Source organism: Hermetia illucens, chromosome 2, assembly GCF_905115235.1.
Source record: "Hermetia illucens chromosome 2, iHerIll2.2.curated.20191125, whole genome shotgun sequence".
Lineage (NCBI taxonomy): Eukaryota > Metazoa > Arthropoda > Insecta > Diptera > Stratiomyidae > Hermetia > Hermetia illucens.
Window position 1 is genome coordinate 29,152,709 of NC_051850.1, and position 26,590 is coordinate 29,179,298.

A 26,590-nucleotide genomic window follows, 5' to 3' on the forward strand; every position below is an offset into this window, starting at 1 on the left:
ATGCTCTCAGAGGGCTATCCCGGTCCCCATGGTACCAGAAAACCTCCGGTGAGATTTTGTGATAAGAGCCACTTTACAGACTTGGGCCTGATGGCCCTCCTGGGGCCTGGGGACCTGGGGATAGCACTCCCAATTGCTTGACTGGATCAGCTTTGCACGGAGAACGCGAAAGAATGGGATGGGATTCGTCGGCAGTTTTAAATACAGGGATCTCTCTCCAGACATTATTGTCGAGGAGGTGCTGAGGAATGCTGACAGGTGGAGCCCTGTTGTACACTACGTTCGGGTTCTTCTCATCGCAAAGAAGATAGAGCTTGATCGGTGAAGAAGTTGGGTGGCAGGTGGTTCCTTGAACTGACAGTTCCCTTCCTCCTCTCCCCTCTCGTTGGTGAAAGGAATTCCCGAATCGAAGGCCCCGCAAGGCGGGAGAGATCGGGGGCTTACCCGAAGTAATGTGACAAACGGTTCCAGGCTAGCTTTCTAACGATGAGGATGTGTTTAGTTGGTAGTCCGATGATGTACCGTTGTGGGAGTTCAATATTTTGTGCGTAAATGCATTCATCTACCCTACCCAAGAAAAAAAGAAGTAGGGTCATGTTCCTTCCCGTGTAAAAGAACGGCATGATAATCGGTTTCACAGATGATCTAGCCGTGATTGTCAACGTGCTAACGAAACCATTATGCCATAGAAGCCGAGCTTGACCTTGCGGAACAAAAGACAGCGCGGGTCTCGAATATCAACCATAGGAAGGAGAATACCATTAGTATTTATGCTGGAGGTCCCATAATCACTTGAAAGCCGCTTATCCAACACCTGAGGTGATGATTGATGTTAAAATCAATTGCAAGAGACATCTGGACTATGTCTGTAAGAAAGCGGCAAATATCAGCGTATAGTTAGCGCGAATTATGCCTAAAATTTGGGATTACATGTGGCCGAAGTGGGTAGCTCTAAACTGTTATACGTGGTAGTTTGGGAGAAAGCAATAGCGTGTGAGAGCAATCAGAGGAGAGTAAACATGACCTACCGCTTGGTGGCGCTAAGGGTGTGCAGGCAAGGTAGCGTGCATTATTGCGGAAATGACCCCGACCGACATTCTAGCAAGTGATGCATGCAGTCTTTATGAGAAAAAGAGAATGAATCCAAATGCACAAGGGTACAGAATACTGAAAGTCGGCAAGGCTAGAGTCGCTGGAAAGGTGGCAGCAAATGGTGGGTTGTGGGGTTGCTGGACTCCTACTTTGATTCCCCGTATTGAGGAGTGGATTCAGCGATGACGCGGCCAGATAAACTACCATATGACCCAATTCCTGTCAGGACATAGTAGTTACAGAAAGTTGGTTACAGGAAGTATCTGCACCAATTCAGGTTGGACGATTCTCCCTTTTGCGGTGGTTGCACGCCTGAGGGCCCGGAAAATGTCATATTCTAGTGTTCATCATTTTACTGAGAGAGGAGGAGCCTGGTGGACACGCTGAAAGTAGCAGCATAAGCCCGCAGAATATCGTCGTGGAAATGCTGAAGTCGGAGGGAAACTGTTGTATGGTGAGCTACGCAATCAAAAAGATTCAGATGGAATTTGGAAAAGCGGAACTAGCAAGGAGAGCGCGAAGAATGGAAAGAGGGGTGGCTTAAAGTGCAGTTCTCCTCGCGAAGTAATGCCTTGGGACGGCTCTGCCGAAGAAGGAGAAAGTGGGGTTGGTTTTAGTGGGTGCGAATCCCACACACTGCTGCAACCTGGCGTGTCAGTGCTTTTCTAAGATTTCTGTCTTCACCCATACAAAAAAGACAGATAGACCGAGAGGCAGACATTGGCGCAATTTTAATAATCATTACTGGGTGATATATTTCATAATGTACTTCTGCGTGGGTTCAATCAATGAAAAAATTGAACAAGATTGATTAGGAATTATTCATTTAACCTTTTCGCCCTTTTGTTGCGTGTATTTTGTGTGGAGCAAGGTTCTGCATTAATAAAGCTAATTGCATTTCGGAGTGTGTCGTTTATTTTGAAAATTCATTAGGAGGCGTATTAATTATAAGGCACTGGGTGCCATGCAGTCATTTTTTGGAATTGATGCAAAATCTGTTGAACAGTTTAAGGAACTGTTTCTTAGTAGTCGTCTTTCTGGTGCTACGCATTTATCATATTCTTCAGACTTTTTTACGCAGATCAGCGATTTTTACAATTTTCGAACAATTTATTGTATAAACCCATTTTTAGATTTTTTCCGTAAATTTTATGTGTTTAGGTTTTTTATCAATATTTATTCTAAAATAACTCAATAAGAAAGCCAGTAGTGGAATGGTTATTATTTGGCACCTCATTTTTGTTTTTTCCTCGATTCAATTAAGAGAGACTTGCGCTCATTAGCAAAGGGAAACACCAGCCTGTGCTGCCATCTATATACCGAGTCCTTTGTATGCTTGAGATGGTTGGAAAAGTGGTTGAAAAGTTCCTCAGAAGTAGACACATCTCCGCATCTGGGCTTACATCCATGCGTCCCGCGGTGATCAAATCAGCGAGAGAGATTTCTATGAAGCTTTTCCCTCCCAAAGGAATGCGATTACGAAGGTGGGAAATGTCAACGGGAAAATATACCATCCTCCGGGAATCCCTGTGGAAAAAAATGTTGGAGCCTGTAACAAAGCCAAGATTTAACTATCAAGGTTTCCGCCATGAGCTTCTCCATTTGGAGTGCACTTATGAGACTGCCTTAAAGTGGCTTCAGCAGGTAATCCCGGCTTTGAGTTCTAGCGGTCGGCCAAAGTTCATTATTGTGAACACGGAGCTGCGCAGGACAGAACATGTCGGATGTTGCTTACCAGGTCCTCCAAGGAAGGCGGAGAACATCATCCGCATGTTGGGCGAACAGAACCCGGACATAGACTTTGGACACTGGAGGGCAAGGTTCGTGAATGCCAGGAAGGACCAAACTACAACTTTGGAGGGTTTCAGCTTGATATTCGCATGGGACCAAAAGAGTCTGAATGTGCTCAGGGGAAGCCACCATACGGTGCTCCACTTTTTCCTAGATAGACTGAAATTTAATCGCATCAGGAAGCTGCAGAGCATCATCTTCATTTTGAGAGCGAAAAACTGTGATAGTCTTTCACAAAATATCGAGCAAATTCAAACATTTTCGGAGCGATCTCCCAAAATGAAGCTGCGCGCGGAGGATAGTACATACGTATAGGGGTTTGCACTGGTGAAGGGACTACAGAGTGTATCCTACCTTCTACTAACTTCTTCTACACCCTTTACGGAACAGGCGGAATAAAGGGAAGCCAGATATGTGAAGGGAACTGACTTGATGCCAGTTCGAGTGATCGAATCTAGGTAAACCCGACACCGCAAACCAGTGAAGGTGTTAGGTGGAAAACAGACGAATGGGGATCCATGGGTTCGATTTAATAGAATCTGTGGCGTTGGATCAGTAAAGAGGGCTAAGATCATTTACGATGAAAGATCCATAAGACCGAGAGCTTGTGCCTTGATGTCAAGATGATTACAGGCAACCATGCTGAAACAGTTCTGCTCTGCTGGACTAAGTTACGGTCATTGAACAGTAACAGATTAATCATACAATACAATTAATCATAGTTGCTTCCGCTTATTTACCCTATGATTTTTTGTATCCTCCAGCGACGCAACAACTAAGGGATCTGGTAGCGTATGGAGAATCAAGTGGTCTCGAACTCTTAATAGGTTGCGATGTAAATGCTCAACATATTTACTGGGGCAGTAGTAAATTCAAGAGGAGAGAAGCTAACATATTTGATTTCATCACTTCAGCTGGTCTCATGACTGCGGACGTTGGGTGCGCCCCTACGTTCATGGGACCGAGAAAAAGTGAAGTAATTGACCTAACAATCTGTACTTCAAAAGTGTTATAGTTGATTAGACAATGGCGAGTGCTAGACGAGGTCTCTTTGTCAGATCACCGACACCTAGAATTCAATCTGACTATTGCGAGCGAACAGTCTGCAGAACAAAGACGGAACCCTAGGAAAACGGATTGGACAAAGTTCAATGAACGTCTTGGCAATAAAGTACAGTTTCCTAGGCGACTATGGACTCCTTTGGTGCTGGAAGATGAATTGAAAGCTCTGAACTGAACACTTTTAGAGTGCTATGAAGAGGCTTGTCCTATATCCCGAGGACAAAGCGGTAAAACGGTTCCTTTGTGGAACCGGGAACTACAAAAACTCAGGAAATCAACCAGGCGTGATTCTGAACCGTACTTGTAAAAGTAATAAGATCGAAAACTGGTTAAACTTCTGGAACTCACAGCGTGAATACAAGAGCCTCGTTAGGTGTTTGAAATGAGACACCTTTAGAGCGTACTGCGAGGAACTGAAAGGCGAAAGAGACACTTCCAGGCTGTGAAAAGTCCTTAAAAGGGATAAGCCGGCCAAGGTGGACTTTCTTAGAAAACCGGATGGCACTTTCACGAGCTCCAGACTGGAATCAGTACAGACCCTCCTGGAAGTACACCACCCGAGAAAACGGGTGAGAGAAGTGGCAGGGGGAGAGTTAACGGTTCTTGCAACCCCTTCAACACGCAAGTGCTGCTAAGGGGAATTGGAACACTGTGAAAGCGGTTGTTACCAATGAAATGGTGAGAGCTGCCATACTGTCTTCTGAACATTTCAGAGAACCCGGTATGGATGGCATCTATCCAGCGATGCTAAAGGAGGGTATGGAGCATTTAGAGCAACCTCTAAGAAATATTTTTCGCGGATGTCTTGCTCTAGCCTACGTGCCTTCCTCTTGGCAAAAGGTTATGGTAGTCTCCATACCGAAACCGGAAGTCCTGTGAACCTCTTCTTCATTCTTTGGTTGCAAAGATAGAGAAGGTAACTCTGAAGGGTGAGTACGCGATGGGGGTGTTCTTGGACATTGAAGAGGCGTTTGACTGTGTGTCTTTCCAAAACTTCTGTGATGCCGCCAGAGAACACGGTGTTGACGAAACTTTAATAAAATGGATCTACCCCATGCTGACGAAGAGATTGCTGTGTGTTGAAGTGGGTGTTGTTCGGTACCTAACAACGGAAGCAACGAAAGGCTGGCCCCATGGAGGTGCGCTTTCGCCACTTTTGTGGAGTATGCTGATTGACTCACTACTATGCCAGAATTTGTCTATTCAGGGCACTGCAATGAAAGTAACTCAGACCAATTCGATTAGATCTGTGAGAAAACAATGAACGTGGGCGGCACAGAGTATTGGAAGAGTTATTGGGAGAACTAAATCCAGTTTTCGTATTGCCTTATGATTATCGGGTATCTATTCATCTGTTTGAAGTTATACTGAAACGTAGAGAGAACTGGGAAGTCCCAGAGTACGAGCGGGATATAGGGAAGGCTTTTGCACCTGTGGCTCAAAAACACAATAGGGTCTACCTCTCGAATAGAAACGAGAAGTGGGCTTTTCCCTAGGGCAAATATACAACGGCCTTTTTGGTTGAAGTACATGCGATCCAAAGGGCGGCAACCTGGTTCATTGATGAGCGGTAAAAGGGCAGATACATCACAATCTGCAGGGGTAGCCAGGCTGCATTGAGGGCATTGAGTAGTCCTTTAATCACCCCGAAAAACGATTAGGAAAGCAGAAACCGTTTGAATCTTATTTCTACATTTAATACGGTGGAAACACTCTGGGTACCTGACCAGTGTGGCGTAGAGGGAAATGAAATCAAGGATGCTTTAGATTAGATTAGATCTCCGCCATGCCGGGATCGGAGCTAGTAATTGAAGTATGAGTAGCATTGGCTAAGGCTGTCTTCAAAAATGGGAACAAGCTTTCGGCAAAGACAGGTGGCAGAGCCTAAATGCTGCTAGAAACACCAAACTTTTCCTGTCAGAACCAAACATGCATATCGCAAAGTTTATCCTGTCGAAAAGCAGGAGGCATTCTGTTAGGCCATAATTCACTAGTGCTCAGAAGCTATAGCTTCTCCCCCACCACACACACACACATATACAGTGGCAGGTAACTGGTGGAGTGCTTCAAGGATCGGGGCGTAGGCGCAGCCATGATCCTTGAAGCACGTGATGGAATGTGAAACGTGACGTATGACCATGTGCTAGCACCAAACTCCGACGACGAGCTTCCCAAATTGGCTACTCAAACAACATTGCAATTCTGTTAGTAGGCAAACATCTTGAATATGTCGTCTAAACATGTGAGACATCAGTCAGTCTGATTAAGGAATGGCTGGTATCACATGGGTTAGAGTTAGCGAACACAAGACTGAGACTGTACTACTCAGCAGTCCCAAGTTCTAAGTTTTCGTTTGGGATAGTATAAGACAGAGTTCAAGCCGTTCATCAAATACTTCTATGTTATGATGGATCATAGATTAACTTTTTAGGAATATTTGACGCACGCGAGGGAGAAAGCAGGGAAAGTTTAAGCTACTGACATGATATCCAATATAGGTGGATTCGGTGGAGATTGCTAGCCACAATGTCCTCCATTCTACCAGACGCAGTAACAGTTTGGACGAAGGCTTTTAGTGGTGAGGCGTGTAGGAGGAAATTATTGTTGGAATGATTCCCACAAATGCAGATGATCATTTCGCAAATGCTCGAATACTAAGAGGTATGGTATGCAGTTATGTAGTTCCACAATAAGGTTTATTCAGGAGAAGCTTCGAAGGTTGGAGCGCTTACGAAAAACCGGGGGGAGGCAACAATTCTCGCAGTAGGAGTAAGCTGGTAAGGTTTTAATTCGCCCCATGATGCCGTGTCTACAGATGGTTACATGGGACAAAGCGGATGCGTAGAGGTGGTTTTAGTAGATTCAACTTCCTTATTGTGGCTTTCGATGGTTTCCACCTCTATAAGAAAGAGGCAGACATTGAAGCGATTTTAATAAGGTTTTGTTTAACATAAAAGCTTTACTTATTACTGGGTGTCGTACTTCATAATGACATTCTGTATGGGCTCCTCATTAATCAATGAAAAAAATGAACAAGATTAATTAGGGGTAATTTATTTAATCCTTCCGGCTTTTTGTTAAGTGTATTTTGTGTGGTGCGGGGTTCTGCATTAATAAAGCTGATTGCATTTTGGGGTGTGATCATTATTTTGAAAATTCATTCATTATGCGTAGGATACACTTAGAGTATTAATTATAAGGCACTGGGTAGCATTCAGCCATTTTTTGGAATTGATACAAAACCTGAGCACCAAATTGTGTTGAACAGTTTGAATAGTTTGAACCCGTTGAAGCAATATGTGGAGACCAGAAATTATATTTTTTCTAGAAGTGCTTCTTAGTAGTGGTCTTTCTAGTGCTGCGGGCTCATCATATTCTTCAGATTTTCTTATACAAATCAGCGATTTTTACAATTTTCGAACAATTTTTTATATAAATCCATTTTTAGATTTTTTTCCTAAATTTCATGTGCCTTCTGTCATCGTTGAGAATCCCAAAACGTTCAACTTCGATGCTGAAAATCATGCGTTGTACCTTGTGTTTTTGAGCCTGTCCAGCGAAAACTTCAATATAACACCACCTGCCGAACTATTGCATTTGGATAATTTATCTAAAATCATTTTCATATCCAAGATTGAAATGGGAGCTTCGACATTATTGAATCTATTCGAATGGTGTTGGTCAAATGAAATCATAAATGTGTTGACTGTTGCCGGAGAGCAAATTTACTCGTATGACCCATTCCCGCGAGTGGCTTTAACCAATTTGACAGACGAGAGGCGCTTGAGTGTTTTCTTTAAAAATAAAATGATGGACTTTAATGGGAAATCTATAAGAACACCGATGTTCAACGATATACCACGCACCTTTAGATACTTTGATGAAAATGGGAGTACCAAGTTTGCCGGGTATATGTATCAAATCATTTCAGCTTTTGCGAAGAAACATAATGGATCCTTAGAAGTGAGCTTCACAACGTATGATATTGAAAATTTTGTTGAACTTCTTAATACCGGAAAAATTGATATATTTCCTTTCATTTATTTTGCTCATCCAGCATTCGAAAACTTAAGCAAGAGTTACACGATCAATTCAATTTGGGCCTGCATTATCGTCCCGTACTCAGCAGAACTTCCAAGGTATACCTACTTCAAGCTGCCATTTACAGATTCGAGCTGGTATTGCATAGTTGGCGCATCACTGGTACTCCTAATCGTTTCTTCAGTTGCACTGTTCAGAGTTGAAAAGAAGCTTCGTATCAGATACACTATCCATCACTTGGTACGAATTTTATTACAACAACCCAACATCGATGAAAACTGGCCGAAAGCCTTACAGTTGATTTTTATCCTTGCTTTGGTCCTTAACATGCTGATTGCTAACCTCTACCAAAGCGGTCTGAGCAGTTTCTTCACTAAGTCGATTGCAGGCAAACAAATTGACACTTTTGATGATTTAATAAAGTCAAACGTACGTATTAGGATCGGAGATGGAACTTATCGGCAGCTAGCCAATTTTAAATTGTATCCTCTCGCTGCCAGAAAAAACTTAATTAAGCCGGATCCTGATTTTCGAGTGGAGCTTCCTGAGGTTGTACCTGATTATGGATACCTTCTGACTGATGACCAGTACGAATTTTTATCGGAATTTCATAAATACACATCACGACCAATATTCCGACGAGGAAGCATGTGCTTCTCCAAATCACAATTTTTCATCCCTCTGCGTCGCCGCTCGGCTTACAGAGACATCATGAATAATTTGGTTTTCCAAATTCAAGAATCAGGGATTCTAATGAAGTGGGAAAGTGATACCTTTGGCGAGGCTGTTAAGGGAGGCTTGATTAAACCTATTGTAATTGATCAAGAACTGTTAAGACCTTTAACTGTATCCGATTTTAAAATAGTTTGGTCTATTTTCGGTTGTGCTTTGTCTTTATGTCTTATGTCATTTCTATGTGAACTGGTTACAGCTTATGTATTGAATTGATTGACACAAAGAAAGTGTGAAATATATTCCAATAAAATGTTTGTATTTCTTCTAGAATAGCTCGATAAGAAGGACAACACTGGAATCGTTATTAGTTTGTAGTTTTTGTAATTTTGTTACAAAAACATTCCTTTCGCCTTGTCTAGTGACAATCTGATAAGAGAATGCATTTAGTAATATGCAACATTTCTTCTTTTGCTCACATTTTTAGAACCCTTTAATTTTGCCTGTGTCCGGATATCTGAGTGGTTAAAGTACAAGGCTGTCTTATAGAAGGTCACGTGGTTTGACGTCGGATATTAGTTGACTTAACTGTTAATGAATACCTGAGTCAAATCAGGGTAAAATCTCGGTCGAGCGCAATGCTGATCACATTGTCTTCTACACTGTACTGTAGTGTACCGTTACGATTTTGAATGAAGTGCTCTAAGACACATCAAGGCCCTGATCCAATTGGATTGTTGCGTCAACGATTACTATTATTTCCGGCATATGCCGGATTTTGCCTAATACTAGCACTAAATGCCAAGCATTTGGCCTCGGACGATCCTACCTACTTAAAAACTAAAGGGGCGCTGGTGGTAGGTCAATGGGAGAATCCGTCGAGAACTCCCCGCAACATCGAGCATGGATGGAGACTGGTGTACTTCTGCATGGTTTGAACCAGACTATGCGAAAGTGCCAGGACATCAAGGGAAGACAATATTAAGGGAACTACAACCACCGGGTCGAGCCGCCAAATTACTTTAATTTCCCGAGCCAATGGCTCATAGTTCACTTTCTTCTCCACATATTTCCGTTCAATGCTGCTATTATCGGGATAGCAACATCAATAATATACGCGGAGCGCCCCGTCTTGTCAACTAACAGTACGTCAGGCTTGTTATGTGCAGTATGGCGATCAGTTTTCCAGATCGGTCTTCGTCCATAGCAATATTCCGAATTCATAAGCAGTGAAGGGATAGCGAATACATTCAGTGCGCTTATTTTATTCTACCCCGAGAGATACGATTTCAGCACCAGCTCTACACGTCGCAGGAATTCGTATAGCAGAGTATCCTTCAGATAACCAACTCGTGCATGGGTTCCTTGCAGAATTCCTTCGATGTGGAGGTCACCAATGCTATGTCTAGCATGCGGCTTGTGATTACCTTCTGGGATGGCTTGGATTCAAGACTTGTCTAATCCAAACTCCATCCGAATATCACGGCTGAACATGTCTATTATTCGCAACAGACTTCCAAGATGGTCGTCAGTACCAGCATACAGCTTGAAGTCATCTAAGTACATCAAGTGTGTCAGTTCGCACTTAGCATGTAGGCCATACTTTATTGCAAAACCATTATTTTCCGAGTTATTACAATCTCGACAGATGTCGGATTTTACTTAAGCTAGCACTAGGTCCCAAGCATTTAAGCCCGGACAATCCTACCTACTTAAAAGCTAAAGGGGCGCTGGTGGTGGTGGCCGGTGGTAGATCAATGGGAGAATCCGTCAAGAACTCCCGGTAACATCGAGCACGGATGCAGAATGGTGTACTTCTGTATGATTTGAACCAGACTGTCGCAGGATATCAAGCGAATTTTTATTATTTTATTATTAACACAAATCTATCGGTGTGTAACAGGGCCAGTACACCAACCTTTCATTTTCCCAGCACGGAAAATGGTAGAAGGGCTTCCATGATATCACCTTACAACCCGACAATGGGATTCTTAGGATGGAGAACTTGGAAAGTGTCTTAGAAATCTTTCTTAGATCATAGTTGGGTCTTTATTATCCTGTTAAGGGGAAGTCGCATTGCGTCCTTAGAGGACTATTGGGCCCTTTTTACTGATTATAGTGTGGCTATTATTTATAGTATCTCAAGCAAGCCTATAATCGTCAGGAATTTTAGTATATTCCTTACTTTCAAATTTTTCCAATTCCACAGAAGGGTTCTGGCCCCTGTAAAGGCGTCCCTACTCCTTTCTTGGCTATTTGGTCCGCTGCCTCAATGCCTTCAAACCCAATACGGCCTGCAGCCCATATGCCTTATTATAGTTGAACACTTTCAAGTCAAGATCTTGCCGGAGGGATCTCTAACCCTTTCAGATACCCCAGGAGGATCGACTTAAGGAATTTTGTTAAAGTTATCAAGAACAAACTCTCCGGTGCGTTCATTGGTAAGATTGGCAACACAGATAAGCTAGGGTCAAAGATCAGGTTTCTGGAAAAGACATTCGAAACTGTCTATAAAGTCTCATGCCCAGCGAAATACAGGAAGAAGGCATTGCCCCCATGATGGAATGAACATGTACACATATTGGAACATATAATGCCTGATTGAAGAACTTCTTGTCGTTGAAATCTTGGAGGTACCGGTTCTGACACACTTCCCGCCAGCGAGGAGGACTGAGAGTTAGAGCCTTGGTTGGAGGGTATCCAGCCCCAGTCGTGCGAGATTATCAAATCGGCTGAGCTATAAACAACTTCTCCGCATATGTTGTGCGTATCTGGTTGGGATACCTACCACACTCTAGAAGACGGGTGCGCATGGCTTTCATACCGAAAGTGGGAAGGCGCAGCCATGAGTCGGCGAAGGATGACAAATTAGCCTTGTTGATGATCCTAGAGCACGTCCTGGATATCCTCCTAAGGACCACTATGGAGAGACCGCCATTCACTAAGTCTTACCTCAAAGTCAAATTCATAGAATGCGCTTTCAACAAGCATTATATTCTAGCTGTCTTGCTGGATATAGAGGGAGCATTTAACTACGTTAATACCAACGCCATCAAGGAAGCTTTGACCAGTATTGGATTGGAGGGGTATCTTACGCATTGGATAATATTCATACTAAAAACTAGGGATCTGGGAGATGCCCACTGGACCACAGCTGTCAGTAGACGTACGCCTCAGCGTGCTCTGCATGATAGGACGAAATTCTTTGCATTTTGGATAGGAGGGGGTGAAGGTGTTGGCCTATGCTGACAACTTGGTGGTGATATTGATGTCAGGGATGTGCCCGTCGGCTTCAATATGCGGAGTCGGCAGAAAGAAAACCAAAACGGAACTGATGCTATTTATCACTTAAATGAAGAGTATCTGAATTCCACCGTCGTCAGACTCGGTATGCCTCACATTTCGTATTGCCGAAGCTGTGGAGAACAGGGAGAAATCCTCAGGTACTTCCTTCGCGATTGCTTAATTCCAGTTAAAGCCAGGCTTGGGACACTAGGGAAACCAATCTTTGAAGACCTAGAGGGTGGGAAAACTGCTTTCCTTCATGAATGCTATGGGCTGGCTCTGAAGATCTGAGCCGGCTGGACTTTGCTTCCATGCTCTTACCACAGCAGGAGTTTGTGGCATCAAAACGACGCACCACAGCGCTAATTCAGCTCCTCGGAGCGGCCATTGATACCTACCTGCCTACCATACTATTGTATATGCAACTGCTAGGGTAACAAAATGTTAGAACTTTTATCCACAGTTTAACATATTAATGCAATTTTGATTTAAGAAAGAAAGAAAAAGACTTATTAGGAGTAACGTTTTCCTTTTGGGCCTCGGACGATCCTACCTACTTAAAAAATTAAGGCGCTCTGGTGGTGGCGGCTGATGGTAAGTTACTGAGAGGACCCCTTGAAAACTCCTCGCGATTTTAAGCAGTATTATGAATGGTGTGTTTCTGCATGATTCGAACCAGACTGTGTGAGAGCCCCAGGACACCGAGGAAAGCTGCGATGGATTTAGGTACAATACCTGTAGCAGACAATATTATGGGAACTACAACCACCCTATCGAGACGAAAAATTTCTTTGATTTCCCGGACTAATCAACAACAGGTGCAGAACAAGGACGTGCCCCTAGAACCTAGTGGGGTAATAACTGGCAGCGCAGATAGGACGAATCCCCGAAGGATCGGTAGACTTGAAAATTTATTCTTAATATTAGTAATGGATGGAGTGGAGTCATAAGGAACTATTACCGTGAAGCAGTTTAGCACAGGATATGGCCGCTGGAGCATCCTGCTTTGGATTAGTTAGTTTTCTGTATTGTCCTTGAAGCAATAGGACCTTGAACACGTGTTGTTTAATTCTTCTAGTTTCAGGATGGAGAAAAGGACGTTAAACGACACCCTTGAAGTGAGCATATGCCCTTCGAATATAGTTGGGGAGATGCCCACGAAAAATTTGGTTATAGTTATTTTCGCAGCCTCAAAAGGGAAGGAATAGCATTGTGGGAAGAATGATTGAGGAAATTCGAAGAATCGTGAAGGCTTAATGGCAAACTCATTCCACAAAGAAAATTTTAATTGGTGAGTTTCTGGGGTTGGCGTTTGGGGAGATTCTTACTCACTAAAAATAACCTCGATTTCCTATCCTGTTTTTTGGAACCGTAGTCGCTGAGGTGAATGCATTTGTCTAAAATGTGCGTCGGAAAAGAGGGAATATTTGTTTCTATGTTCAGAGATGACCGAAGTGTTACATTCTACCTAGGCAGATGGCTTTGAAGTTAGGCCTAATGGGTTCGTACTCGACCGTTCTTGCCAGAGCTTGAAGTTTTTCCAGTAAAGGTTCGGCAGTTGTGGAGTGCATGCGGCCTGTAATTCCAGAAAAGCGTCAGCAAGCGGGTAGAAAGTGATTGAACTGAAAATATTCCTGGGCTGCATTCCTTTCCACAGGGGGGACAGGGGCAACAACAGAACACGCGTAAAAAGTGGAAGCATCCGTACTTTCCGCTGAAAACACCGCAAAATAATGCGGATATCAATGCAAAGTGAGGAAAAAGCGAAAAGAGGAAGGCGCATATGAAGGAGATTGCATCTAGGTAGTTCAAAGAGCTTAAAAAAGGAGGTTAGGAAGCGAACAACAATCCACCGCGCTGATGGAAAAATATCTGCCTAAAGTTACAGCGAGTACGAATGGTAGATCAACAAACGCAAGGAAGCGAAAGTAGGAAACTCTCAGCGGGCGCTACAGGTTCAACCCTGAAGACGGAGGACTAGCAATGTCTTCCATTAGAAAAATTGAAAGTGTCGGAGTTCCCGTTTAATTAGGTCCGAGGGTACTTTCTGTGTGCGCGTAAAAGGACTATTGGGAGAGAATTCGCTGGTTTCTAGCCTAGAAAATTTTGACTGATCTTGATTAATCTCAAAAAAGCTGGATCAATCTGAAACAAGCCAAGTGGAAAAGGTCATCAAACGTGGAACTATTGTGGTAACCAACATGAGGGTAGGTATCATTTTTGCGAATTCTCGAAGCTGAAATCTTGTTATGGCTGAAGTTGCCGAGCGGTATGACAGAAATTTCTTAGAAATCGGAATAGGATGGGTTGTATCTAAGACACAAATACAGGTAGCCTTCACCAAGCCACAAATACAGGTAGCCTTCACCAAGTGGGGGTTTGGAGGCTGCTAACGTGATCCGCATCTTATGCGGAAGTGCAACCGTTCAAATGTTGCTAGCGTAGTCCGCCCCTAAGGTAAGAGCTTTCCCAGAATTCGATATTTAGGGTCAATGTTTTCCAGCATCTATTTAATTCGGAATGGGACGATGTCGAGTTTTCAACGCTGGCTTGATGTTCAGGAAGAAGCTGTCTTAGACACGTAAGCGTGGATCCTGGTTATGGGTCACATTAATGCTAGGGCACATGGGTCCCACCTCATCTTTACTGCAGAGGAAAATCGATCTATGAAATGGCGGCGAGAACGGGACCTGCAGTTTTAAACACCAGATTCACACAGAAGGTCTGCCGCTCACGCTGCGAAGGAAGCATTCAGGACGTAACTTTTGCGTCAGAATTATTGTTGCCTTCGGTGGACGGGTGGTGAGTTTTGAAAGACTTTTTGATCAGCGAGCGTTAATACATCGCATTGGAAGTGGTTGACGCTATCTTTTGGCGTATACCAGCCCGTCATTCTGTTTGCGAATGGAACACCGCGGGGATAAACAGCGCATGGTTCGTTGAAGCTCTTGAAGCAGTCAGAGCTGTCCTTGAGGACACTTCGGGAGTCGGAAAGGCTGTAACTGACACTGCTATAAATTCAGTTTTGAGCCTGATAATGACAATCTGTGAGGCTTCTATGCCCGGGAGTGGACCCAGTCGGGGCAAGTCTTCTATGTACTGGTGGACAGCGAAATTGTAGATCTGCGGAAGGTGTGTCATAAGCTCTGTTCGACACAGCCTTTCAAAACCTACGAAAAGTATGTAACAGAATGGTAAAATGCATCTTCTTTTTCTTCAGCCTTTGTCCCGTTCACAAGCGGGGTCGGCTCGTCGTGATCGGCTTCGCCACTTGGCTCTATCGAATGCCTGATCTGGGTGCAATCTCGAGGCTTTCAAATCCCCATACAGCGTATCAAGCCACCGTTGCTTAGGTCTGCCTTTTGGTCGTTTACCGTCGACTTCGATGTTCAGACCAATCTTGGCAAGTGAATTCTCGTTTGCACGAATTGCGTGACCATACCATCGAAGACGCCTCTCTCGCAACTTTTCCACGATCGGTGCAACCCCATAACGATCGCGGATATCCTCATTTCGGATGTGATCTAAACCTGTGACGCCACTAGTCCAACGTAGTATCTTCGTCTCCATTACCGCAAGACGCCGTTCATTTTCTTTTATGGTCGGCCAACACTCAGGACCATAGAGAGCGATTGGACGGACGACATTGCGGTAAATTTTAGATTTGAGACGTTCGTTGATACGTCGATCACAAAGGACACCAGTTGTGGAACGCCACTTCATCCAGGTTGCGTTAATGTGTGAAGCAATTTCATAACGCAGTTCTCCATTGGCTGATAGCCTTGACCCGAGGTATTTAAATCGCTCAGTTCTGCGCAGATCACTGCCGCTGACAGTGATTGTGCCTGTTTCATGGGGATCGGCCGTCAAAAATTCAGTTTTGTTTAAATTCAATCTGAGACCGTGTTGCATGAGGCGATCATTCCATTTTTGAACAAGTTGCTCCAGATCATTTTTGCTATCAGATGCTAGGAAAACATCATCTGCATAAAGCAGTGTGTAGGGCCTTGGACGTTGGATATCCCGTGTGACGGTGTCCATAACAAGAACAAAGAGGTGTGGTGAGAGGGCACTTCTTTGATGAACTTCAACAGAGACACGAAGCGGTTTTGATACACCCGCCATACTTCGAACTTTACTTTTCGGATCGTGGTAGAGCAATTGAACCCAGCGCACGAGTTCTTCCGGCACGAAGTGTTGTCGTAAAGCATACCAGATGAGTTCGTGTGGTACACGGTCAAACGCTTTCTCTAGATCCAGAAAGGCAATGTAAAGAGGGCTATGCTTCTCACGGTGTTTCTCCATGAGTAACCGCGCAGCGTGTATTGCGTCAGTAGTTTCGCAGTTCTTGATAAATCCGGCTTGATTCACGGTTATTTCAACGATTTCGCGAATACGGTTGTCAAGAATGCGTTCAAAAATCTTCATGGTATGGGAAAGTAACCGGATCGGACGGTAATTTGAACATTCTGCTGGGCTACCTTTCTTTTCCATATTGGAACAGTGGTACTTTCTTGCCATTCAGATGGTGTTCTTCCTTCCTGAATAACCCGATTAAAGAATTCACTGAGCCACAGTATCAGGTAAAATGACATTTCGCGGCCCTATAAAAGCAAAGCTAATCTGCGAGGTGAATGAGGAGTCGTGGGAAATTAGCTATCATCTGAAAAGTGGGTGCTCCTCAGAAACTCTGCTCCATTAATGCCAGACAGATTGAACATATGGTACTGGTATCCTTTCCTATACATTTCGTACATTTCGCTGTTGTCAAAAGTGAGGAAGTTCTCGATGGGTACCCACTTTTAAGCATGAAAGGGGTATTGATTTCATTGAGTAGTACTACTCGGAATGCTTGATACCTGAAATACCTTCACTTCTGTAAGACGGGTGGATATGCTAGGCAGACAGGGACATTTCCTTGCACTGTCAAGTCGAGGATAGCACAGGGATCCATTCTAGGCCGGGTTACTGCAACGTTTCCTGTAATATTTTGCCAAAACTGAACATGCCTGAAGAGTCGCGTTGGTCGGCTATGCAGAAGAAATTGCAGTACTTGTTGCCGGGCAGCCTGATGTATTATAGATTGGGCATACTGATGCGGTTGGATCACTGTTCATAGTTAAAGACTTACACTGTAAAAAGCAGAGTGTCATCTTGACTGAAAAGAAAATCCCCTCCCTGTGTCCCAAAATCAGCGGTTAAGTACATTCGATTGTCGCTCGTCTTGAAGGCGAGTTTTTTAGGTAAATCATGCCGGCAAGGCTTTGGTAGGAGTTTTTCGGGTAAATCATGTACCCAGAAGTTTTGAGTTTGAGTCGGCTAATGGCCAACGTTGGAATTTTCCGACTTCAAAATCCTTAAGCCACTAGAGCTAATGCAAAATAATATGTCAAATGGTTCGAGGCTAGTTCTCTGATCGCGGGGATGATTTTGTTGGTAGTTGGACCGTAGCGGAAGTCCAACATTCAGTGCGTAACGCAGTGTACTAGACGGTCATATTTTGCAAGGAGTGAAATCGGTTGAAGTTTAATAGTGCAGGTCCTTTCATTAATTGGAGTTACTAGTTCTTTGTCTTTTCATTGTATCTCCATAAATTTTCAAACTTTATGAACAATTCCATTAAGATTATGGAGGGAACGGATCAATAGACGAGTTGCGTGGTTCATAGTCTCATCCTGAAACTGGGATTTTAAAATCAAACAGAATATCCTGATAGTTTTCCGTAAATTTATTCACATTTTTAATATAATATATATACATAAATTTCGATTTTGGTATGATCAAAATTTTACAAAATTCAGATACCCAACGAGAAGTCCTTACTTCGTCGCATGAGTACTATCCTTATGACAGCTTTCTCTGCACAATCCTCCACACTTGTTCTCCGCAAAAGGCAAAAACTGCTACTAGTATAGCAATTGCAAATAACAACCAAGCTACATAAAGCTCCTCCATTTTCAAGGGTCTCAAAGGATCTTCATGTGATTCTTTGATTTCGAAAAAACCTGCTTCAATGCTTTCATACAAAAAGTCTCTTTTCCACTTGTCCATTAGTCCGGCTTCCTCCATTCGCAGGATTATATCATTGAGAATATACTCGAAGGGATAATTATTCCGAATCACTGCACACATGAATACTTTCATCAGACACATTTTACTTTTGAAGTAGTATTTCCTTGAGAACCTTTTTTGTAGCTCCACAAAAAGTTTCAATTGATCCTCTCCAACTAAGTACCCATAGTCTGTATTGAGTTGGTTTAATTTGTCTTGTGGATTCGGACCAGTGACGATATAATTTAGGAAGCTGCGAGGAAACATCTTTAAGTTAACGAGCATATTAGCCGCATCGGCTACTTCCTTATTTACTAAAATTTTATAATTAAAATTTTCTAAATCGGAAAAGTCGTTGATCTGATGTGCTGGGATCGATTTTGTGAAAAAACTGCTGAGTTCACTTTGGTATAAATTTGAAATGAGCATGCAGAGAAGGACAGCCAATAAGTATATGATTAAAACCCATCGATTTGCCAGAAGTCGGGCTTGGAAGTGCAGTTGCTGGGTAAGCAACCTTAAAATGCCGAAAACAGCATGAGAATAGGCTCTGTGACCGCGAATGCCAAGTGCTAAGCTGACAACAAACATAACGACCAGTAAAGCCAGGAGGAAGATGCCCAGCAAACACCAAGTGGATATCTGAAATGGTAGCGAAAGATAGTACATCCGTGGTAACTCCTTCTGATATGGCATTAGCAGGCAAAAATCGACCGTCGCCACTGGGTAGGTGATCCTCAGATTTCCTTCAAATCCCATCGCCATTAGTAGATGAATGTCGCTTCCTCTGTTGTTCATGTGTTCAGTTAGTCCAGTAATATCTTTGGTTATATTAGGGACGTGTTCGTACAGAGTTCCGTTGTATTTATCGATGAATGTGAGAATGGTTTTCATAATGTATCCTGCATATTGGATATTTCCATTGCGATCGACATATTTCATAGTTCGAGGAGCAACATTACCCCCGAGGACAGTTACTTTGCTTTTATGGAGATTAGCCAATTTCCCTTCGAAGGCCAACTTTAAAGAAGCATAAGTAGCAATTTCTATAATTGTCATATAAGGATAAGGGTTGAATGTGAAGGAATGGTTGTTCATGATCACTAAACTATTAAACATATTTTCACTCCACAACCACTGCATGAACTCCTGCAATTCAAATCTTGTGCAAGTTTCCACGAAGAAATTGAAAATTATTTTGGATCCAAAGTTCCTTTCCAAGGTTTCCTGTACAATTTCAAGAGCGTTTCCTTTATTGGCTTGAGTGATGAAAACTACGGAAAGAATATTGGAGTTAAATTCCTCTCTGATATCAAGGTCCTCGTACATTCCGTCAAGGAGTAGACTAGGAGCGCCTTTCCCAGCTGAGCTGATTTCCTCTCGCACCATTATCCTTTCTCGCTTTGTAATATGCGATACAAAGTATAAAATGGTTTCAAAGTTGTATTCCGCTTGGAGCTCGTTGATTGCTTTTTCGAGTTTCACTTCAGATATCACAGCTTTTATCCCAAATATCAGGATAAAAGCGTTGAAGGTTATCACTCCTGTTCTCATATTTAATTAAATGAAAACGTTTCCAACGTAACACTCGTTGCTTGTATAAATGCTTAAAGTGGTTGGGAGCACTTTAAGTTCGGAAAAATACTTGACTTCTCCTGCGAAGTCCATTGTGAGTACTGGTTGCAAGTGATTTTTTGGGAGAATGCGTTACGCTATTGTTATTGCATCACACCCTTTGGAATATCAAATATGATGCATTGGATTATTTAATATTACTCGCCTTATTGATTTTGGGTTACAATTGCCTCAGTATCAAATGTAGCATTGAATATTGTATTCATCGAGATTATTGGTTGATTTGCTTCATTATATCCTGCTAGGATCGAGTTACCAATCGACTAATGAATTTATTTGGAATCGGATACATAGTCCTTCAGCATTGATTAGTTTGTGATGCGAAGCAGATTTTCTTTTAATGGTTTTCCCGTTGAATAAAAGAACATGAAGGTTAATATGCAATAGCATTAGGTATTATACATACGAGAACCTAATCTATTTCATCAACAGATGGTCGCATTGTAAATACACTTCCCAGCCTCTACCCCATTATTGAAGTGTCATTGGTAGAAAGGTGGTCAAGGGGTAGTATAGGCCTCAGGACGAAACATGGAATGGTACCCACGATGAACCATAAAATCTGGGAAACGACTATAGAAGGAGCGTCAACAGCTCTCTCAGAACATCATTGGCTCATAACAAAGAGGTTTCACTCCAGGCAAATCAGCAACAAATCAGATTTTCTCCCTGCGGCAAACGATGGACAAACTGTTGGAATATGGACGTATTTGCATCTTCTTTTCATCGGCCGCCTATGACAGTATAGTCAGGGTAAAACAGTATGGCCATGAGAGAATTCGGTATTCCGATGAAATTGATAAGACTGATTAGGCTGACCCTGACCAATGGGCAGGGCCAGATAAAAGCAGCAGGATAACCCTTGAGACCATTCGACATCAACATCATTAACATCAACAACGGTCTATGCGTCCTCTTAAACTGGCCCTGAAAAAAGTGACCCATGATGCAGATATGAATGCAATAGGCACCATCCTCTTCAATTCCACCCAACTACTGGTCTACGCTGACGATATTGGCATTATGGGAATAACAACCCGAGATGTATAGTCTACCTTCATCCAAATCGAGCAGGCGGTGCGAAATCTCGGGCTGCATATTAATGAAGCCAAGACGAATTTGATGGTGGCAACGTCAGCGCCAAAAACCAGAGAACGAGCAACATCGAATTACACTGGTGAAACTAAAACAATAAAGATAGGAGACTACAACTTTGAGATCGTTGAAAATTTCTCTTATCTGGGGTAAAAAATCACAACCGATAACAGCTACGATTGTTGGCAGTCAATAGAGCCTATTTCAGCTTACATAGGGTCAAAGGAAGACAATGATCTTGCCAGTCTTTATGTATTCCTCGGAGACCTGAGTTCTTAGCAAAAAAAAATTGCGAACTTTTCACCGCGTTCGAGAGGAGAACCTTCCGAACAATTTTTGTCTCCTTACATAAGGGTGGATGATTTCGTCCCCAATGCAATTTATGAGCGATACCATTACCCGTCAGGTTGTGGATAAAATTCGTCTCAATAGGTTGCGATGAGCAGGACATCTAATCCGTATAGGTGAAGATGATCCTGCCCGGAAAGTCTAGAGAGGCCAATATCTATGGTAGAAAAAGAAGACGAGGCTGGCCCTGCCTCAAATGAAGGGATGATGTAGGCCGAGATGCCAGACAGTATTTAGGGATATCCAATTGGTCGACCTCGCTGCAAAACCGGAATGTTTGGAGTTCCTAATTGAAGCAGGCTTTGACAGAATACCGGTAGTTACGACGTTGATGATGATGAATTGAGAGAAAGTCCATGTGGTTGAGTTATCGGGAGCTGGATGCTTCAGTTTTCAAAGGTTTTGCTTATCTTCTACTTGGGGAATTTTGTTTATGGCCGTTTACTTTTTATATAGCATGGTTAGCCAGCGATCCAATTGTCGCCCCTTCTTAATGTGTGACCTATTCACTGCCTATTTCGTCTTCACGTGTTGTAGGCCTGTGCGCCAACCAAGTTCGTCGCTTGAGATACTCCGATGATACGACCCAAACAGGTTTTAAGCTTTGATGCTGTGCCCATTAATGCAGATAGAGGGAGTGATATGCCCCATCAGACTGGGAACCGTGGTTTTTTTTTATCTTCAGTTCCACTCTATTTGCCTCCCTTTCCAAATTTGGAGCCCATTGACCAAGGTTCATGACCCAGTGAGAGCGAGATTTTACCACGGTGCAGCATGTGACATTTTGCGCCACCATATGTCGCAATGTGTGCTTTTTTTATAACCAAAGAATGTTGCCGGGAGGTCAGTACCTGTCTGAGGCGTTGTTGGCGTTTCAGTTTCAAGATTTGTAAGTTGCTAGCCCACAAATTTTTATCCCTTTCAGTCTCAAGCCTCAAATCCCGGGCCAGTATAGTTCCACTGGATTAAATTCACAGAGTCCAATCGATTTTTATATTTCTGACCGATTCTTGAAGTGATCAAAGGACTGCAAAACGGCCTTAATGCAGCTTGACTATCACTACAGATTGTGATGCGCTTGCCTTTCAATCGATCGCTAATCACCGAGTTTGCTGCCCTTAGGAACGCATACGCTTCTCATTATTATTGTTATTCTTTATTCTGTTCGGTTTTGGAGTCATCGTTTTCTAAGATGTCAGTATATTTTGACATGCATTCTTCTGGTTCGTCCCCGTTTCCTCTTTGTTTATCTAACTAAACTAAGGTTCAGAAGCGAGAAAGCATGTGGTCCAAGTGTTAACGTTGGTTAGCGAAGCGAAACCCTAAGGGAGCGAAAACTATGGTTGGACTAATTTTATCAACAAAAAAAGTGAAAAGAAAAGCAATAGTACGAATTCATCCAGAGCCAATTGTTATCCCGCCAGCAAAGGCAATCAGTTGTCAACAAGATTAAAGCTGATTTCACCCTTAAAGTCTGAGTGGCAATGCCGACAGGCTGCGAAGAACCCAAGAAGGGGATCTCATGTTCCCACTGAAAATATCCAGCAAGTTAACGACTCACTGGAAGAGGATGCCGCAGTGCACGCCCAAAAGCATGAGATCTAAGTATATACACTGTAAAGATCTTGATGAAGTAACATGGAAAGGGAAATTCTGCACTTCCTTGAAAAACAATTCAAGAAAGAGGTACTTGCAGCCTATTGCGAGCTTGCGAAAAACCCATGGGGTACGTAAACAGCCACAATACGATTACCAATGCAGGCGGCGCAGAAGTTACTGTCGGTCAGAAAAGTTCGGACTCGATTGGTCCGCTGTCCAAGAGAATAGGAGGAGGAGCGAAAAAGCAGCGGGTAGGACATGATGATGATGTATAATTGCAAGCGACGACGGAGATGTGAAACGCGGAAGAAAAGGATAGATAAATTATTTGGAAAGTACAGACAGCATGTAAAATTGCCATTCCACGTCGAAGTATATCCAAAAAAGAATGCTTAGTTTTTGGTCGAATTCAGAAATTGAAGAATGGCACTTGAATGCCTTTAAATCAGCAAACGCAACTGCATAACTAAAAGAGCCTAACATTGTAAAAAAGTTAGGGAAAGAACTGCAAGCAGTCAGCAGGGGAAGCAGCTATGCTAATAAACAAGCGTAGACGCCAAATACCGCTCATTAATCCTGATTTGTTGTAACGTATTGGATAACTTATGCCGGCCTTCTTCTTTAGATAATTTTGACATTATAGCCTCCCAAAGAGGCTGTTATTATGGTAACGTTGTAGGTGATCAAAGGGTAGTATAGGTCCCGGGGCGAAACGTGGATTGGTACCCACGATGGAGCATAAAACCTGGGAAATGCCTGCTGAACCAACACCAACAGCTCTACTACCAAACCCTATCTCCACCTCCACGTGGTGACCGCTGGGAGCTCTTTCTTGACTAAAAGCTGCAGACGGAGAAGGATGAAGGCGAGTCTCCCGCGCCTAAAAACGGGACAAATTGTACCAACTGGTCCTCCAGGTTGGGGGTTGGGTAGGGCTGACAACCCTACACGGAAAACAACCTGTTACGAAGCCACAACAGGAGCCTCGGATAGGACGGATGTTAAAACGACGGACCCGGCAACGACAAAGGAACAACGATTTGCGCATTTTCTCATGGAACGTGCGCTCCCTGTACAGAGATGAAGCTGATAAGCAGCTAGCCGATACCCTGTCCCAATATAGGGCTGATGTAACAGCGTTGCAAGAGATGCGATGGACAGGGACCGGTTTCCTGGAGAAGAGCCACTACACCATATATTATAGCGGCCATCCAGTAAACCATGTGCTCGGAGTAGGTTTCTTAGTCAGCCAAAAAATGAAACCTGCTGTTATCGGCTTTGAAAGTATAAGCGAACGGCTATGCACTCTGCGCTTGCGAGGCAAGTTTAGAAATATAAGCCTCATAAACGTTCACGCCCCTACAGAGGAGACTGCAGAGTCGGAGAAGGATACCTTCTACGAGGCAGTAGAAAGAGCCCTCGAAGCCTGTCCCAGATATGATATCAAAATCATACTTGGGGATTTTAACAGCCAAGTAGGGAAGGAGCCCGTATTCAGGCGATACGTTGGCTCCCATAGCTTACACGAAAAAACAAATGATAACGGACTGCGGACTATTCAATTAGCAGGGTCACACGAAATGGTTGTTGGAAGTACCTGGTTTGCGCGGAAAGCGGTCCACAAACATATGTGAGCCTCTCCAGACGGGACCACTTTCAACCAAATTGACCACGTGTTGATCGAACGCCGCCACCTCTCAGCCTTGATGAATGTCAGAACATATAGGGGGGCCAATATAGACTCGGATCACTATCTCGTTGGCATGGTGCTCCGAGCTCGAATAACAATACCACCTAGAATCCCCTCTGACAATCAGGTGAGAGTGAACACTGAAGCCATCCACAACACAACCCTCCGCGACACCTATAAGAGGGAAATGGATGCCGCAATAACCGCAGTCAATAGAGGACCTGGAGATGAAGCATCAACTAATGATCTTCACAACCACCTGAAGAACGTTATCATGGATACGGCCACAAATATACTTGGCCCCAGCCGCAAAAGGAGTCGGAACGACTGGTTTGACGATGAATGTAAGCTAGGAACGGAACGGAAGAATGTCGCATACCGAGTAATGTTGCATTCTCAAAGAACGCGGGCACGCGCAGAGACTTATCATGAACTCCGTCGAGCGGAGAAGCGACTTCACAGACGGAAAAAGGAAGCCTGGGAGAACCAACAAGTCTGTGAACTAGAAAAGTACAGGGAGCAATCGCACCAGGCGCGGAAGTTTTACCAACAAGTCAGCAGGATGAAGCCTTATACACCTCGATGCTCATCCTGCCGAGACAAAGAGGGAAATCTGATTTCCGACAGAATGGGCATATTAGAGCGATGGGTTGAGTACTTTGATGAGCTACTGAACAACCAGAACATCGGCGAGTTGGAGGTCCCGCCAACTGAATACGACGGACAAATACTGCCACCACCAAGTTTAGGAGAAACAGTCCGTGCAATTCATCGGCTAAAAAATCATAAGTCGCCAGGAGCCGATGGAATTACAGCCGAATTGGTTAAATATGGAGGCGACCAGTTACACCAAGTGGTTCATCAACTTGTGCTCAAGGTATGGGACAGCGAATCAATGCCTGACGATTGGCAGCGAGGCATAATCTGTCTCATACATAAAAAGGGAGATATCACACAGTGCAGCAATTATAGAGGTATCACGTTGCTGAGTACCATCTATAAGATATTCTCCACTATCTTGCTAGGCCGGATAGCCCCATACGCCCAGAACATCATTGGCCCATACCAAAGAGGCTTCACTCCAGGCAAATCAGCAACAGATCAGATTTTCTCTCTGCGGCAGGCGATGGAAAAACTGTTGGAATATGGACAACAGTTGCACCATCTATTCATCGACTTTAAAGCCGCCTATGATAGCATAGCCAGGGTAAAACTGTACACGGCCATGAGAGAATTCGGTATCCCGACGAAATTAATAAGACTGACTAGGCTGACCCTGACCAATGTGCGAGGCCAGATAAAAGCAGCAGGATCACTCTCAAGACCATTCGACATCAACAACGGTCTACGACAAGGGGATGCGCTATCATGCGTCCTCTTTAACCTGGCCCTCGAGAAGGTGATCCGTGATGCTGAGGTGAATGCAAGAGGTACGATCCTCTTCAAGTCCACCCAACTACTGGCCTATGCTGACGATATCGACATCATGGGAAGAACCACCCGAGACGTTCAAACTGCCTTCATCCAGATCGAGCAGGCGGCGCGAGATCTTGGGCTGCACATCAATGAAGGCAAGACAAAATACATGGTGGCAACGTCAGCACCGAAGACGAATCAACCAACAACATCAAACCGCACTGGTCAAACACAAGCACGAACAAGAATAAGGATAGGAGAATACAACTTTGAGACCGTTGACAATTTCTCCTATCTAGGGTCGAAAATCACAACCGATAACAACTACGATGATGAAATCCGCGCACGGTTGTTGTCAGCCAACAGAGCCTACTTCAGCTTACAAAGACTGTTCCGCTCGAAACGTCTCACCATAGGGTCAAAGCTCTTACTGTACAAGACTATGATCTTGCCAGTCCTCATGTATTCCTCGGAAACTTGGGTTCTTAGCAAGAAAAATTGCGAACTCTTGGCCGCGTTCGAGAGAAGAATCCTCCGAAGAATTTTTGGCCTCCTACATGAGGATGGACGATTCCGTAGCCTACACAATGACGAAATCTATGAGCGATACCATGACCGTCCGGTTGTGGATAAAATCCGGCTCAATAGGTTACGGTGGGCGGGTCACTTAATCCGTATGGATGAAGATGATCCCACCCGGAAAGTCTATAAGGGCAATATCTATGGTAGGAAAAGAAGACGAGGCAGACCCTGCCTAAGATGGAGCGATGGCGTAGGCCAGGACGCCAGACAGCTTTTAGGGATATCGAATTG

At 43.7% G+C, this 26,590-nt stretch overlaps 2 protein-coding genes across 2 annotated transcripts; one reads left to right on the forward strand and one right to left on the reverse strand.

Annotated features, from left to right (window-relative positions):
• The first annotated feature begins 1,080 nt into the window (after positions 1-1,080).
• On the forward strand, positions 1,081-8,934 carry LOC119647740. Its single transcript, XM_038048849.1, has 2 exons — positions 1,081-1,213; positions 7,394-8,934. The coding sequence occupies exons 1-2, from the start codon at positions 1,081-1,083 to the stop codon at positions 8,932-8,934; spliced, it is 1,674 nt and encodes a 557-aa protein (XP_037904777.1).
• Positions 8,935-17,787: 8,853 nt separating this feature from the next.
• LOC119647741 lies at positions 17,788-19,548 on the reverse strand. The gene has a single exon (XM_038048850.1). It carries the CDS (start codon positions 19,546-19,548, stop codon positions 17,788-17,790), a length of 1,761 nt encoding a protein of 586 aa, XP_037904778.1.
• Between the last annotated feature and the right edge of the window lie 7,042 nt (positions 19,549-26,590).

What these genes read in the sequence shown, in the direction of transcription:
- LOC119647740 (XM_038048849.1), top strand. Translation starts at nt 1,081, where the DNA reads ATGACCCCGACCGACATTCTAGCAAGTGATGCATGCAGTCTTTATGAG. An exon ending in TGGAAAGGTGGCAGCAAATG is followed by an intron (nt 1,214 to 7,393) that starts GTGGGTTGTGGG and finishes ATCCATTTTTAG; the next exon opens with ATTTTTTTCCTAAATTTCAT.
- LOC119647741 (XM_038048850.1), bottom strand. Translation starts at nt 19,548, where the DNA reads ATGAGAACAGGAGTGATAACCTTCAACGCTTTTATCCTGATATTTGGG.